The 16434-nt window shown below is 47.8% G+C and overlaps 1 protein-coding gene across 1 annotated transcript in view; it reads left to right on the forward strand.

Moving 5' to 3' along the window:
• The first annotated feature begins 4502 nt into the window (after positions 1-4502).
• The window catches only part of BCL2 (BCL2 apoptosis regulator), a 90367-nt gene continuing 78435 nt past the window's right edge, over positions 4503-16434 (forward strand). Inside the window, exon 1 of the mRNA XM_085220321.1 lies at positions 4503-6478. Within this exon, the coding sequence (XP_085076447.1) occupies positions 5912-6478 (567 nt within the window). The 5' untranslated portion in view covers positions 4503-5911. The remainder of the gene's footprint in view (positions 6479-16434) is intronic.

The following is a 16434-nucleotide window of genomic DNA, read 5'->3' on the forward strand; positions in this document are numbered from 1 at the left end:
TTGAGAGAAAGGCTAACTCCAAGATAATACTAGTCATGGGGAAATACTCCGAAGATGGCTACTGTCAAATCCAGGATCACAGAAATTCAGTCTTTTAGAAAGCCATTCTTGCTGATTTATCCTCCAAAATCAATATTGGGTAAAGGGAAGTATGCTATGTAAAATGTTTTAAAGCTGAGGGGGCTGGTGTTCATTAGATAGATAATGAGAAGTTTTGTAACAGAAGGCAGCCATGTTGCATTGGGAGCTGCTGATGTTCTTTTCAGTAGAATTAGCAAGCAAAGTAGATTGCTCTTCATTCCTGTAGGCATTTTTGAAACATAAAAATACATAGCTTTTTTTTTCTAATAAAATAAAACAGCAAACAGAAACCACCCTTTCTGATTTCAGCTGGGTAGGGGTTGTTTTTTGGTTTGCTTTTACACAGGGATAGTAGCAGGCACACTCAAGTAGGTGGGTGTCTGACAGCAAAACCTTCAGTCACTTGCTTTCCTCTGTCACTTGGGGGAGACTCTCATGAGACCAGAACCTTTTAAATGAGGTGTCTCCTTTGGAGCCACACCTCCCATCCTCTTTTATTTCCTTGCTTTCCAACCTCAATTCACTAAAGTGGTGAAAAAGAAGACTTTAGTCATCTGCATGTTGTGGGCTGGGAGGAGGTGAAATAATGTTATCTGCTTCTTGAACAGAAGCTTGCACTGAAATAAAGTGGTGTTGTTTTTTTTTAATCTAAATATTACACGTCAGAGTTGAAAGGAAAAAAGAAAAGCATTTTGCAAAGCTAGCTTGGGAAGTCTTGGTTTTGGTGGAACCCTGAATGAGGATTATAGCATCAAACCTGCTTCATGGTGCAGTGCCACCAAGGCAGCCTGAGATTTTATTTTTCAAAGTTGAAAACAAGATTGTTTTCAGCTGAGGGGGAAATCCCCAAGTTAATTTTAAACCTTTTGAGTTACTTTTATCTAGGAGTGCATTCTGTGCTGCTAGAGAAATATAAATAAATGCAAGGGGGTAAAATAAAATGCCTAATACTATCATGCTACCAAGCACTGAGAAGCGATTTTTTGGTCAAAGTAAAGAGTTAAATCTGTAAAGGTAACAGCTGTAAACAGTGTTTAACAACAAGTCTCAAAAGAATTGGAAATGCTTTAGGCAGCTTGCAGTTTACTTGCTAGGGAAGTATGCTTTTTAAAGCTGATTTGAAGAAAGTAACGAAAATGAGGTGAGTTGGTCTTTTTTTCTTTTCCAAGATATCTAATCAAATAAATTCTTTTTTTTTTTTTGTTTAAACTTTGAGAAAATTGTAAAAGTAATTAAAAAGTTAATGAAAGTTCCCATTTGTCCAGCACGTTCTTCTCATTTCCTATACCTTTGTACTGAAATGGAGGAATGCTTCTACTGTTTTGACTGGGCAAATTGCTCTTTGATTCTCTTTCCATAGTGGTCTTTGATTCTCTTTCCATAGTGGAAAGAGAAATGGCAAGAATGTTTTTGGCAGTTTGCGGAAGGTGGGGGGATGCTCTGATACTGTTAAGACAAGACCCTGCTGCTGTGTATGAAGGGCAGGTGTCAAGGAGGAGGTTTTCCACAGGTGCTCATGGTGCCTGTTAGCTCGAGCTGGGTGCAGCCATTCTGTCTCCTTCTCACCTTTAATCTTGAACAGAAGGAAGGGTGGCTGAGGGATAAGTACAGTAAAAGGAGCTGAAAGTCAGACGCTGTTTGCTATTTGGATCTGCTGGATGCTATCTAAACGTCTCTTGCTGCTGCCCTTCCTGGAAAGCACAATTAAGGTCCCATGAAGTAAACCCTAATTGTAGGTTAAGCAAGCTTCAAACTTCTTACAGTAGCATTCTGTGTTTTGCAAGCACTTCAGGCAAGAAGGATCCACTCCACACCTGTAGCATTTGCAACACCGGGAGGATGAAAGACAATCTCCTGTTTCAGGAATGTGCTCTGAAGAAGTGCTCATTTGTTCCAGTTAACCTGTCCTGGTTAAGAATGAGGAAAACACATCTAAGTTTTGTCTATGCTTTTTTCTTTTTTGTAGACTTTTTACAAAGGTTTTGCAGAAAACCTTTTCAGAAAGTATTTTATACCTAAATCCTGGCTGCTGCCTGGCTGATGGTGTTAAGGCAACACTTGGAGTAAAACAGATGAGGCATCAGTACCAATAAATGGTGTGACACTGAGAGCAGGCAAATGCATGTATGCCAGACACTAAAAGAGCATTCTTTTCAAGGCTGCTTTTTCAGTTTGGTGAAGGTATCATAGCTCTGTGGGTGTCGTGGTCTCACGGACAGAAACAAATAGGCAAGGTCGCACACATGGGTCAATAGATACTTTGGACAGTAGCTACTTTGAGTTAGGGCAGGTTTGTGTGGTAGAACAAGCAGCTCTTGCAGGCACAAGGGCATGCAGAGCAAACAGGCTGGCATGAGGAGAAGCACTGAATGCCTTGAACAGAGCACAGGTGAGGCTGTGGGTGGCAGAGGTACCACTGGTGGCATTTACGGTGCCCCTGGCTGTGTGAGGAGCAGCCCAGTGGTTTTCATAGACTGCTTGTGAATTCCAAGTGGGCTCTGCTGGGAGAAAAACATTTAAACTGTGCTAGAACATCATGAAGCAAAGGACCTCTTTGGTTGTCTTCGTTGTGTTTACCTTTACCACACTAAATTCTGCTTTGGGGTTACTCAGATATTTTTTTTTTTCTTCTGTAAGTTATTATCTGTCTGTGAATAGAAAGTCTGCAGATTTACAGTGAGAGATGTGGCAGTGTCCTTATTCACGTTGAGTCCTGTCATAGAGCAACGTATCACCCCATTCATGTCATGCCTGTCTGGGCAGTCCTTTCAGCAATTGCTCGCTTCTCTGCAACTTGGTTGCCCACAAGCAAAGGAAATAAGAGGGGGCAGGTCACCAGGAACTGGAGCTGTTGCTCAGGTCCTGCTGATGTTATACAAGCATAGTGGGGAAAGGTGTCCTCTTGCAGATGGTGAGGCAATGGCCCTGCCATTAAGAAATCATGGAATTGTTTGTGTTGGAAGAGACCCTTAATGACCATCTAGTCCAACTCCTCTGCAATGAACAGGGACGCTACAGTTGCTTAGAGACCAATCCAGCCTGACCTTGAGTGTCTCCAGAGACCATCTACCACCTCTCTGGGCAACCTGTTCTTGTGCTTCACCACCCTTCACAACAAGAGCCTTCTTTCTTACAGTCCTTAGATATGTTTCTGGGAGGCTCTCAGGGAACAGCACAGCTTTGCAGGATCCTGCCCAAGTGCAGCTAAGAAAGGTACCTCACCACACTGCTCTGCCCTGCCTGCTGCCAGCCCTGGCTGAGGCCTGGTGTGGGTGTTCCTGCCTGTGGGATACCTAAAAAAACAAAAAAAAAACACAGCAGTGATTCCCTGACTGACTTTATGTATTTGTTCCACATTCCTTGTCAAATCCTGAGCCTCTTGTGCTGATTTGCTCTGTGTACTACCTTTGGTTTGGCTGTAGTTTTAGCTGTCGCTTTATCCAGCAGCCAGACAAAGTAAGAGCCAGCACGATAATGCAGACTTGTGAAACTTCAGTAGCTACTCATCACCCAATCTGGTGGCATTGTCTGTGCTTTTAAGGCAGGTCAGATGCAACCCGTTTACCACATGAAGAACAAAAGGACTTGCACTGTACATCATCATGTTTTGCTATTTTTCTTACAGAGTCCACTTTGTCATTCTTCAAGGCGCAGTTTGTTTCCCATGACTCATCCTTAATGCCTGTGCTTGAAGTAAGCAGTTCCTAGGATTTTCTCTTGAGGCAGTCTTTGGTACAGTCTCAGCTGTGTTTGGTATTAGCAATCTGTGACGGCTATTTTCTTATTAGCCCTTTCAGAAGGCCGGGATCTGTCACTGCCAGAGGGAAGTGCTGAGCCAGTGAGGACAAAGCATCCTTACTCAATCTATTCCAAAGGGAGTATCTGTCTCGTGAAGTTTGCTGTACCCGTCCTTGGGTGGGCCGCAGCCTTCAGCCCGGGAAGGAACGGGGGGCCAGCGGCGGCCGCTGGGGGGCAACAGCAGCGCACGGGCCCCAGCGGAGCCGCGGAGCACCCGGCACCCGCGGGGGGAGAAGGGAAGCAGGAGGTGCAGGCGCTGCCCCGGTGCGCAGGGCCCGGCCTGGCGCCCGGGGAGCTGCGCCGTGCTTCGGAGAGGGGATCGCCGTCGCCGTCACGCAGGCTTTAAGAGCCAAACGGGTGGCCTTCATCGGACTCCTCCGACTGACGGCTTCCCCCACGAGAAGCGCAGAGAGGTGCTCAGTACCTCCGTTCCCGTCCAACTCGGTGCCGCCCGCGGCGCCGCCGCCCGGTTTCCCGCTGCGGGAGGGGGCTGCTCGGGGTGCTGCTAGCGGCCGCCCCGCGCTGCGGTGGAGGCGGGCCCGGGCTTTTTCCTTTTTTTTTTTTTTTTTTTTGAACACCCTCCCTGCTCCCCCCCTCCCCATTTCCCCCTTTTCTTGAATGAAGCGTGAGGCGGAGCTCTAGGAAACCGCCGCGCCCGGCTGCGCCGCGCGGGGCCGGAGCCTCCCCCTCGGGCTCCGCTCCTCCCCGCCTCTCCCCGCCCCCGCTCCGCTCCCCCCGCCGCCGCCGCCGCCGGGAGCTCCCGCCCGCGCCCGCCGCCGCCGCTCGGAGCCGCCGCCCGGAGCCGCCGCCGGCAGCAGCAGCGCGGAGCGCCCGGAGGAGCCGCCCGGAGGCGGCGGTGCGCGGGGCTGCGCGGGCGGCGGGCGGGCAGCGGCCGCGGTCCCCACCGGCGCAGCGGTGGCAGCGCAGCCGGCCCTGCTCGGCGGTACAAAGCTGCTTGGGAAATGGCACCGCTGCCCGGAGCCGCAGTCGGAAGCGATCTGCCTTTTAATTTTGATTATTTTTTAAGCGGCCTCTTTTCGGTGAAAAACAATTAATTTCTTAAATATATCCCTATTTTTTTAATTTTTATTTTATTTTTTTTTAAATGTGTGTGCGTGTGCGTGCGTGCGTGTGGAAGCGCTGGGCTCCCGCGATCAGTGTCTGAATGAAACTACGTAAATGCAGCTGTCGGTGCGTCGCGCTGGAGGGACGAGCGGAGCGCTTCGGCCGCAGCCTGCCTTCAGATGCGTCCCATCTGCTCTCCAGGATCTGCCGTCGCCGCGGGGCCGCTCGCCCGGCTGGTTGCGGGCCGGGGATCGCTGAGCTCTGACAGATCGCCGGAGATGCCCGGGGAAAAACACTGGGAAGCGTGCTGACCGCCTCTGGGTCCCGTCCCCATCCCCGCGGTGACCCGAAGCATCAAAGAGTCGCGTTTCTGAAGATTTGGGATGTTTGGGTTTTTGTGTCGCTGTTGGTTTTTTGTTTTTTGTTTTTTGTTTTTTTTTGCGGAGGAAACTTGACAGAGGAACATATTTATAGCCCCGAGTAAGTACTTTTCAGAGGAAATTTAGTTTGTGTAACTTAACAGAGCGGTGCCGAGGTTCTCGTGTCGGCGTTGGGACGGAGCGCGCCCGCCTGCTTCTTTGTGTCCGCGGAATCTCAGCACAGGGGAACATGCACCTGGTTCCCGGCGGGCGTAACACCCTTTAACATGTATTCTGACAGCCAGGAGGAAGCGTTGCTCAAGTAGATTTATAATAAGTAATAAACGTGCATCTGGAAGTAAAGCATTCGCCGTGTTTTAGTCCGTATTTATGCTGTGCATCTCCATCTGAGGAGGCAAGACCGAGAAGACGCGCATCCCTCTGAGAGCCCCCTGCCTCACCATGAATGAAACCGTGCCCCACACCTTAACTGGATTATAATTGTTGCTGTTCTTAATTTTATTACCATTGGCTGCTTTACTTTTGGGGGTTCGTCCCACTCCTCTCCTTCTTCTCCCCCTCCCACTCGCTGCTTCCCCTAGGAAACCATGGCTCACCCCGGGAGAAGAGGCTACGACAACCGCGAGATAGTGCTGAAGTACATCCACTATAAACTCTCGCAGCGGGGCTACGACTGGGCCGCCGGCGAGGACAGGCCACCCGTGCCCCCGGCCCTGGCTCCCACTGCTGCTCCCGCTGCGGTGGCTGCTGCTGGAGCCTCCTCCCACCACCGCCCCGAGCCCCCCGGCTCGGCTGCTGCTAGTGAGGTGCCCCCAGCTGAGGGGCTGCGCCCCGCACCTCCCGGCGTCCACCTCGCCCTGCGCCAGGCCGGGGATGAGTTCTCGCGCCGCTACCAGAGGGACTTTGCCCAGATGTCGGGCCAGCTGCACCTGACGCCCTTCACAGCCCACGGCCGCTTCGTGGCCGTGGTGGAGGAGCTTTTCCGTGATGGGGTCAATTGGGGCCGGATCGTCGCCTTCTTTGAGTTCGGCGGCGTGATGTGCGTCGAGAGCGTCAACCGGGAGATGTCGCCGCTGGTGGACAACATTGCCACCTGGATGACCGAATACCTGAACAGGCACCTGCACAACTGGATCCAGGACAACGGAGGATGGGTACGTGTCTGCGCTTCGCTCTCCTCCACCGGTGGTTGGTGGGCGCTGGGGTCACTTCAGTGAGGGGACACAGGGTTTGCCCCATCGGAGCTCCCTGCTCTCCCAGGCTGTCAGTGAGCCTGGCAGTGACGGGATCCCAACGTGGCACAGTTCTAGCGTGGCTGGGGACAGCACCAGGGGTGGTGGGTTCCTGGTGTGGCGACCAGGTGTGCAGGCACGTCCTCCTCATCCCCAAATGCTCCTTGGGGTGACACACTGGTGTGCAACAAGAGTGGGGACCGGTGCTAGACCATGGGTGCTGCGGTGGCAGCTGGAGGTTGTGCCCAGTGTTAAAACTTGTCTTTGTCTCGCCACCAAACAAAGGTGCTGGGAGATGTGTCCATGGGATTGTTCTGGAAAAAATGGTGTTTGTTGTGGAGTTTCTAGGGTAGAAATCACCTCTGGCTGGGGCTGCTTTCAGCATCCTCCAGAACGGGAGGGTTTCCACTTATGGAAAATGGACAGCTTTTATGTTTGTGGTCGATCAAGTGCTTTTCCTTTTTCTCTCTCTCTTTCCAAAGTAAATAACCCCATTGGAAGTGAGAGGGTATTTCTTTCCTTTTTCCTGTATTAATTGATACACCGCGACAAAATGTGGTCCCAGCTGCTCTCCCACAAACTAAGCCTGCTGTGCATGTGAAGGCTGTGCTACCAGTGCCTTTGTGGGTAGATGAGCAACATCTGTACTGAAGGAGAACCTTTGGTGTACAGCTGGAGTGAGTGCCAGTCCCCTGGCACTGGACGTGTGTGTTCTAGATGTGTCCTCCTGTGGAACACAGCCAGTTAGGGGAATGGTTTGCACAGTATGTGTAAAGGAATACAGTGCGTATGGCCTGGTTAGCATGGTTGTAAGGCTAGTGTTACAAAGAGTTAACTTTTCAATGCTTGATTTCTTGCTAGGTTGGTGTTAGGCTCAACTTGCTGCCCACGTTGGCTGTCTGTTAACATCAAACGCATTGCCTTCCCTCTGCTGAGCCCACCTGAGCCAAGGCACAGGAGCCCAGGGACATCAGTGTGCCGAGGGTTCGCTGCTTGCTGTTTTTCTCACGGAGCAGATGCTGAGAGGAAAACAAAAATAAATCTGTAAAGAGTTCAGGCTGCCAGAGAGCTTTGCTGGTTAAGACACGACACAAGCAGTGAAAGGGTTAGGGATTTCCAGCTTGCATGTCTGGGCTGGGATGCCTTACTTGTGCATAAGTCCCACTCCAGGCTGGAAGCCCGTGCACGGAGCTGGGGCCCTCAGCTTGCTGCAGAGCCAGTGAAGTCATCCTGCTGACTGCAGTGAGCTCTGGATCTGATCTGTGATCAGGCTGAGATGTTGTCCTGTGGGTGCAGTGTGTGAGGGGAAACGTCAATGCTGAGCAAAAATGAGACTGTGAAAGGACAGGTGTTAGCAGGAGTCATTGGCCAGAGCAAGCAAATGCTGGAGCTCATTCTGGATGGTTAGAAGTAATTCAGACTGGAAACACTAAATGCCTTTAAAAGGCAGCAGTGCTTCCTATCCGTTTCGTTGTTTATTGAGGTTTCTTATAAACAAAAGCTCCTTATTCGGGGTGATGCGTGTGATGCCATTTACTGCTGTGTGTTACTTGCAGTGTACGTGTGGAAGATGTGCAGATTGCTCCCCTGCAGTGGCTTTTGCCTGAGTGGTTGGTACCTCCAAGTCAAGCCATTTGCTAAGCACGTGCAGAGCCTTCTGGTTCATTACAAGGGGTTAAAGACTGAAACAAAGTTCCAAGCACAGCCTTTAGGATCCTGTTCGCAACCAGAAGAAATCAAGGATGGCACAGCAATGGATCATTTCTTTTTCTAGTTTTCAGCATACGTCAGTGGGAAAGTATGCTTTAGTACAGTTCTACAAAGCTCTCAGTCCTCTGCTTGGCACTTGCACCATGCCCTGCATGCAAACCTCATGGCAGTGTATCAGTGGCTGCTCTTGATCTCACCTAATAGGTGACCGTGTTTTATAGGACTTCAGTGTCCTGTGTTGTCCAGGTTCCTGGAACAAACATTGCTGCCTGCTGTGGTCACAGGGTGGCCCCTTGGCATGTTGAGGAGCATTGTGTGGTCATGAGGCTGTGTGGCAGCAAGATGTAACTTTGGGAGAGAGCGTCACAGTTACTCAGGAGCACATGTTACGCAGCAAGTTGGACATGTTACGCAGCAAGTTGGACAGCATGTGCTTTTAGGGTGTTGTGTGGGCCTGGGGCTTACACCATCTCTGATGCTGGGCTGAGGTGTTAATCTGCCCAGTCTCAATCCATTCTGGCTGCTTACTGGACATTGCTTTTAGAAGAATATGAATCCTTTCTATTACAAGGAGCTAGAGAGGGGCTTTGAACTATAGTGATCTTTAAGGTTCATTCCAACACAAGCCATTCTACAATTCTGTGAAAACAGAGAATAAAAAAAAGGATATTGGAGTGCAGGTTGGAAGAGGATGTAACTGGTGGAGTTCTTACTTCAGCAGTCACAGGACATCCACTGCTGGTGGTGCCCATGATTGATGGTGCCCACACAGCATCGTGGGTTTGTTCAAAACTTGGAACAAGCAACAGATGGAGAGTGCCTGCTTGAAGGCTGTGTTATGAGCTTGTGGTTCTGGTGGCGAATAAATGCAGCTTTCAAAGATTTTCACATAGGTCAGGATGCCACAATATTGTGCTTTGGCCTAATAACATCTTCCTTGCGTTACAAGAGAAATAAGAGGACCAGCTCATCTCTGCAATTTTGTGGTCCCCAGTATAATGTGTGCTTTCTGACTGACACCTTAATGGCTTCATTTTCTTTTGTACTGCCTGACGTCTTAATTGCAGTACTGCAGGCTTTGCAGTGGACTAGCACATGTTGTGGCTTTCATGTTGATGGAGCGAATATGAAATGTGGTGCAGCTGGTGTAGTGGGGACTAACTGCATTTGTATTGCAGTTAAAGGTTCCCACTTTGGGCACACAACTGTTACACTAGCCCTTCTCAGGGGTCTGGTAGTCTAATGCACAGCTTTCTTCAGAGGGCAGTGAGGCCCTGGCACAGCTTCCCAGAGAAGCTGTGGTGCCCCATCCATGGAGGTGCTCAAGGCCAGGTTGTATGGAGCCCTGGGCAGCCTGAGCTGGTGGGGGGCAGCCCTGATCATGGCACAGGGCTGGAACTCGACAATCTTTAATGTTCCTTCCAACCTAACCAATTCTATGATTCCTCCATGAGCTTTCCAACAAAAAGCAGGACTTAGCATAGAATATGGAGACTATAGAAGAAGACATGGGCACCATCATGTGCATTTAGGCAGATAAATCTTTGATGCTAATGCAAGGAGGCCCAGGTGAGAGAAGCAGTGTTGTTAAAAATTAAAAAACAAAAACAAACAAAAAAAAACATTTAAAATAAAAATATTGTCATTTGAACCAGAGATGTGATAGCTGTATGTTTCTGTCTGTGATTGCAGCTCTTTGTTCTGTTCCACAGTTCAGGGCTGATAGAGAGGAGGATATAGATGCCTTAAGTGGACTGTAGGTGGCCAATAAGGGCATGCTTCCACTAGGTGCCTCATGTTCCTGTGAGTACTTACCAGAGCCAGCTGGGAATGGCCCCAGCGTCATGCAGGGGAGGGGAACCACTTGGCACAGCACAGGTTCCCATGACCTACGATGTCCCAAACCCAGCAGGCATCCTCTGAGCCCAGCCATCATCACATGCATGCCAACATCATTCACAAACATGGCTGTGGATAAGCCACTGCTTTGCCTAGCGGCCCCATCACTGGAGCCCTCTCCCAAGATTTTCCTGTTAGTCCTCCTGCAGCCTATGGGATTTAACACCCGAATTTCCAGTATCTCAGGAGGCTTCGCCTGCCAGATGACTGGTGGTTTTGCCACTATGTCTTCCCATTTGGCAGCAGGGCTCCTTGTTCTGCAGGGGTGAGATTTCACGTGGTGCAGGAGGAAGAGGCCAGATGTCTGACTGCCGTGCTCTGGTGTGCTTTCTGAGGTGACCATCTGAAGGCCATGAATGAGTACCAACCCCGCATTGGTGTTCAGCACCTTGGCTTTGCTTTTCCTGTGTGTCTCCTTGTCTTGCATGTGGCAGGGCCCTGCGGCCACGCAGGTGCCATGGGTTGTGGCAGTGAGAGGCCTTGTCTCGGCTGAATCCCCACTGGGGCTAACCCCAAGTCACTGTTTGACTGTCGAAAGGAAGCGATCTGAAATCCACTGAGTGAAGTAAATGAATTGGCAGTTTCAAGTGTTGCACCTTCTAGGTCCTTTTGCCAGTTTTTGTGGCTTTGTGGGTTTATAATCGAATTCTCAAAATATTATCAAAATATTTTTCTTTTTGCTGTTGCTGGAGAGAAATCCATTCTGCGGAGAAGCTGCGTGGCAGGAGGGAGGAAAGAACCAGGAGAGAGAGAGAAAATGTATTTCTTGGTCTCTTTCAGCTGTGACAGCTTTCTGTGTAACCTGGGACAATGTTAGGTTGCGCTTTTTCAGCAGTCTCATCCTTTTTTTTTCTTTTTTTTTTACATCAATGTATTGACTGTGACCTTTAAAATTTCAGAGCCACTGGTTATGGAGGTGATGTCATTTGCCTTGATCTCGCAAAGAACCCTGAAGTTCAAACAGCAATCCTATTAAAAATTTCTGCTTTACTTTCAGTATTGAGAAAGAAGTCAGTTCTCTGTCTGCACTGGGGCAGGCCCCTCTTGAGATTCTGCCTTGGCTCTGCTGAAAAATAAATTCTTTCAGTTTGCTCTTGAAATTAGGAGTGTGCAGAAGCCCGAGGCAGGCGCAGCGGTGTGTGAATGTGTGTGTGGAGCAGGAGCCTTTTCTCAGGAGCCATGCAGGAGGGCCTGGACTCTCTAATGTGATGCAGAGACTGTGTGCTGTGTTAGCAGCAAAATGAAGCCCTGTGGCTTGTCCTTGCACTGGTCTTAGGTCTTTTGGATTAGGGATGGTGGAGCATAGTAGATCGGGAGATGGAAGCGATGCTTGGGTGTCGTTTAGAAACCTCTGCTGTGGCTTGGGTCCTGTGTAATGGTTGGTCTATGGCATGCAGTCAGGCCAGCTTTTCTGCATCCCTGTTCTCCTTTGGCCTTACTGGCACCTGCTCAGGCTGGCCTGCAGGCTTCAGTGCCATCTGGCTGGTGTCTTTCCACTGCTGGTGGTGGCATACGCTGCAGCTTCTGGCCTAGGGCAAGGGTGGGTATGATATGCATTGGCAGTGGGGACTCATGACTAATACATGGCATGATAGATGGGCTTAAATAACAAATCTTCAATGGCAACATGAGCTTGTCATAGAATTGCAGTGTGTTAAAGGTGGGAAGGCACTTCTAGAAGTCATCAGGTCCAACTCCTGCTGAAGCAGGGCTACTCAGAGCAGGCTGCCATGTCCAGGTGGCCTTTGAAGACCTCCAAGCCTTTTGGCTATTTTGTTTTCATCCCATTTAGTAATGCAGGTGAAGGTGAAGCATGTGACTCTGCTGATGAAAGCGCAGCTGCCTGATCACGAGCTATTAGAACGAGTTCACTGCTCCCCATGCGCAGTTTCATTCAGCTGATTTCTGGTTGTTTGCCCATTCTGTTGTTCTTGCTCCATCTACAGCTGGTGGTTCTCAGCTTCCCCCAGACCTTCCACTCCTTTCCTTTCCTGTATGCACTGCTGGTACCATGATGCAAAGCTGTGGCTGTGCTTGCCGTCATCTCCACCAGTGCTGGATCCCTATGAGGTGGTCACCAAAGCACACAGTGGTAGGAAGCAGAGCTTGGGCCTTGCTTTGGGCGAAGCTGCCCTGTTGGCCAAGCAGTGCTGTCAGGAGCATCCTGTAGCAGCCTCCAGGAGATCTGCTAATGATCTCCTGCTCGTTCTCCATCCCACTGAGCTGCATGGGGCAGACCCTGCCTGTGGCTGTGTGGACAGGGAGGAGCACAGCTCTTCTCCTTTGAGTTTTGTCTTAATGTATGTATGAGCGCCTCAAGGCGGCTCGTACCTGGTGACCTGGCAATGATGATAACACGTGTTCCTCAGCTGCAGCAAAATACTGATTATTTCTGAGGGCAGTGCTGGCCTGCTCTATTTTCCATTTTATGTATAATAATAGGATGGATGAAGGTGTGCAGTGCCGTAAATCTTCTCTTCTGCAGATAGATAGCATCCAGGCTTTCTTGGCAAACATGAATGCTGATGACAGATTTGAGGGATTTTCATTTTACTCTGGTTTAAGTTTCATTAACAATCAGATGGCTTTTCTCTTTTTTTTTTCTCTTTTTTTTTTTTTCTTTTTTTTTTCTTTTTTTGCTTTTTTGGCTCATGGAAGACTGTGTAACCAGATAACTTTTCCAAATGCATCTAAAAGTCTGGAATTTATTTTCTGTTATTTTATACTAATGCTGGTTTTCTTTTACAATGATTGCGTACTGGTAGACTTAGCTAAATTCCCCTCACTGGAAAGTTCTTTGCAGGTTTCTGCATCTTACAGCTAATGAGTAAGAAAACAAACCTGATTTTAGAAAGTGTTGCCATTGACTTTAGTAGGAACAGGAAGAGGCACTTAATTGGACAATTGTAGTTGTGTTTACTTTGTATTTGCGGCAAGAAAAATAAGATCAAATGAAAAAGCCACAGTTTTTCAACTAACAAAAAAAATAGCCTTTACTGCAATGCATGGTTAACCTTTGGTAGCTGTTTCCATGGAAGAGTTTTTGGGTGGAAGTACTAAGCTGGGTTAAAGGAAGGTTTAGGTTTTTATAAGGGTAAGAGGAACATCTGAACTTTAGTTTGAATTATACTGCTTTGAAGGGCAATCGTGCACCTTGATGAAACGAGATAAATTTAACATTATCTGGTGAAATTGGATCACTAAGTGCTGAGGATAGGCCTTTCTCCAGAGCATGTTATTTCATAGTTATCTATTGGTTAACCATGCCACACCACTGGATTTACTCCTGCACTGACTTACTGAGGATCTCTTATTTAGAGGAAATGGTCAACGTCTTTCAGTGGATGCATAATTTAATTGCTATTTTATTTTACCAGAGGAACCAAAAGAATGATTCCATTTTGCTATCTGCAAAGCCAACTTGGAGGGCTTTGGGGTACTTCAGTGAGTCATGTAAGTACATGTGCTAGCTACAGTCAAGAAGAAGAGGCCCCAGTTTTCCCCATGTGGTGATTCAGAGGCTGTCACCTAGGTATTAGAGAACACTGCTGAGAGTCAAAACTCATCATGGTTCTAGCACTGAGTAAACTGTGTGATTTGGGGCAGATTGTTAAGGGCTCTTTTTTCCAGTCAGCCCTGCTATGAAATGAGCAATCTTGCTGGTATATGTCATTACATGTCTGGGAAATATGGTGTTGACCATTACGGTATCATGAGTTAGGCTCATGCTTTTTAGCTGGGGGAAAAAAAGTCATGCAAGATACAATGTTGAACAAAATACCTGCCATGATAATTTTGGGTACCAGTATTCAAAATGGATAACATTGAACGTTATTATTGCTGGAGCTCTCCAGCCTAGGAGAGACCAAAGTGAGTCCGTTGGTGAAAATTCCTGGTGATGAGGTCGACCAGGGAGGCAAGGAAGAAGAGAGAATTGAAAATGGAACTTAAACTTTTTCTGATCTGCTGTTTGGATGTGAAGCAAACAGATTAAAAAGATCTGTTTCAGCTGTTGGTCTGTAGCTGTTTCCTGTATTCAGGAAAAGGACAAACAACATGGGGAATGGCAATTTACCTTAGTTTTTTCCCTCTACATATCAGCACAGTTCATCAGAGACTTAATGGAGGAAATTATCTTCCCTTTTCCATTCCCACAAAATTTTCATGTAACAGCAGCTATAGCACTTCAGAGGAAACTGATAAGCTATGTTGCATACAGAGATGCACAGTGTTTGGGCAGAAAAAACAATTTTAAACCTTTTTTTTTTTTAAGTGATCAAACCTTTGCGATTGACCATGGATTGTCCTCGGAACTGTCCTTCTGTATTGAAGCATATGAGACAGAATTCCTGTTGCATGTGCTGGGGAGAACTCCATGAGTCCTTGGGAAGACAGGTCCTTGGACTAGAGGCTGATGAAATGCCTCCTTCTTTGGTACCAGGAGTCCTGTGTTCTGTCTTCAGGAGGGAGTAGATTTTGTCAACTTTGTCTTTTAAGGAAAGAACTTAAGAAAATTCATCATATAGTCAGAGCATGTAATATAGAATGTAGGAGAGAGCCCTGTTTCTAGGTAAAAAAAAGAATTAAAAATTATCTAAAGGAGAATCTGCCACCCTATGCTCTGAAGGCATTCAAGACCAGGCTGGATGTGGCTCTGGGCAGCCTGGTCTAGTGATTGGTGATCCTGCACATAGCAGGAGGGTTGAAATTAGATGATCATTGTGGTCCTTTTCAACCCAGACCATTCTATGATTCATATACGGTACTAAATGTGTTGATATTGTACTTAGCAAAATAAGATGATCAGTGTTGAACATTGGTAACGTTTCTTGATCAAGATCGTTTGCACAGCTTAAGTAAAAAACAACATTGAAAAAACTGAAGTAAGAAAACTCCCTGATTAATAACGAAAGTAAATCCTGCATTTGTGCTCCAAGTGTCTGCAAATTTAAGTTCAGCTAGTCACATCCAAAGACTCTTGACTGAAGTCATCTGGCAAATCACACTAAATTACGCTGTCTAAATGCCTATTCCCAATTGCTGATGGATGCGAAAGGTCCCAAGTATAACCCGGAAGGAGACTTAGCACACATATTATTTTCAAATTTAGCTTAGCCTGTTCCCTTCTTCCTTGCCCAGACCCACTAACACACAGCAATAAGTAGCAGCACATCTCTGAAGCCTGCAGAGGGAAATGCTTTCCTCATTCCCAGCTGGAATTCAGCAGCAGGGCACACTAGGAAGAGAGGAAATAACACCTTCCATTCAAATTGTTAGGTGGCAATCAGACTGAAAATAAATGACCAAGTCTGGAGTGCACTCAGGCTCCTGCAGTAGCTCAAGGCTAACTGCAAAAGAATCGCCGTCTTGGCTCTGGAGTTGAGTGCATGGCATCTTGGCCCCATTGCAGCCAACAGATACATTTTTCCAATGTGGCAAAGTTTCCCTCCAGGACACAGTGGTATCCAGTGTCATACAGCATGTGGGCAGACCCTCCATTCCATGTGCTATAAATGGTGGGAGAAACCCATTGAGGCATCTCTGTTCCTTTCTTCTTATCTTCCTAGGGTGATTGTTTCAGTGGGATGTTGTGTATTTATTGTGCAATCAATGGGGAATTTTTTTTGCTTTTTTTTTTTTTTTTTCCCCATCTTTCCAACCTAGAGAGAAGGATGTTTGGGGTATGGTAACACATCCTGCAGGCTGGGGCTGCTGTGATAGTTCAATGGGCTGAGTGAAGACACAGCATTGGCATGCCGTTACGCTGTGTAAATGGGCCTAGGGTTTGTTTTAGAAAGCCTGCTCTCTTTTTCCCCTCTCTGCTGCCTTCTCTGCCCCCTGCAGACACAAATACATCATTCTCACAATGAAACTCTTTAATTTTTATAACTGACCTAGAGCTAGAACTGACAGTGAGAGAAGAGCTGCTTGGTTTGCCGTCACTGACAGCTAGAATAAACTACCTGTTCCCTTGGAAGCAATGGACAGACAGCATTTATTTCTAAGGACATTCTGATCCCTAAAGAAAAAACCTCTCAGCAAAAACAGCCGAAACCAGGGCAACTTGGTGCAGTTGGCTGCTGTTAGAAGCAAAGCCTTGAGGGAGCTGGAGGAACATGGTGTATGGAGGTCTCATTTCTCTCTCCCCGTAGCTCAGGCTCTTCTTTTCAGAGTGAATCTTTGTCAGCCCTTGGGAGAGGCTCAGGGCCACTCTGGAATAAGCTTCCTGTGGTCAAGATCTATGCCAGGGTGGTTGAACCAGAGCTCTT

This window comes from Meleagris gallopavo, chromosome 3 (genome assembly GCF_905368555.1).
Source record: "Meleagris gallopavo chromosome 3, MGAL_WU_HG_1.1, whole genome shotgun sequence".
Lineage (NCBI taxonomy): Eukaryota > Metazoa > Chordata > Aves > Galliformes > Phasianidae > Meleagris > Meleagris gallopavo.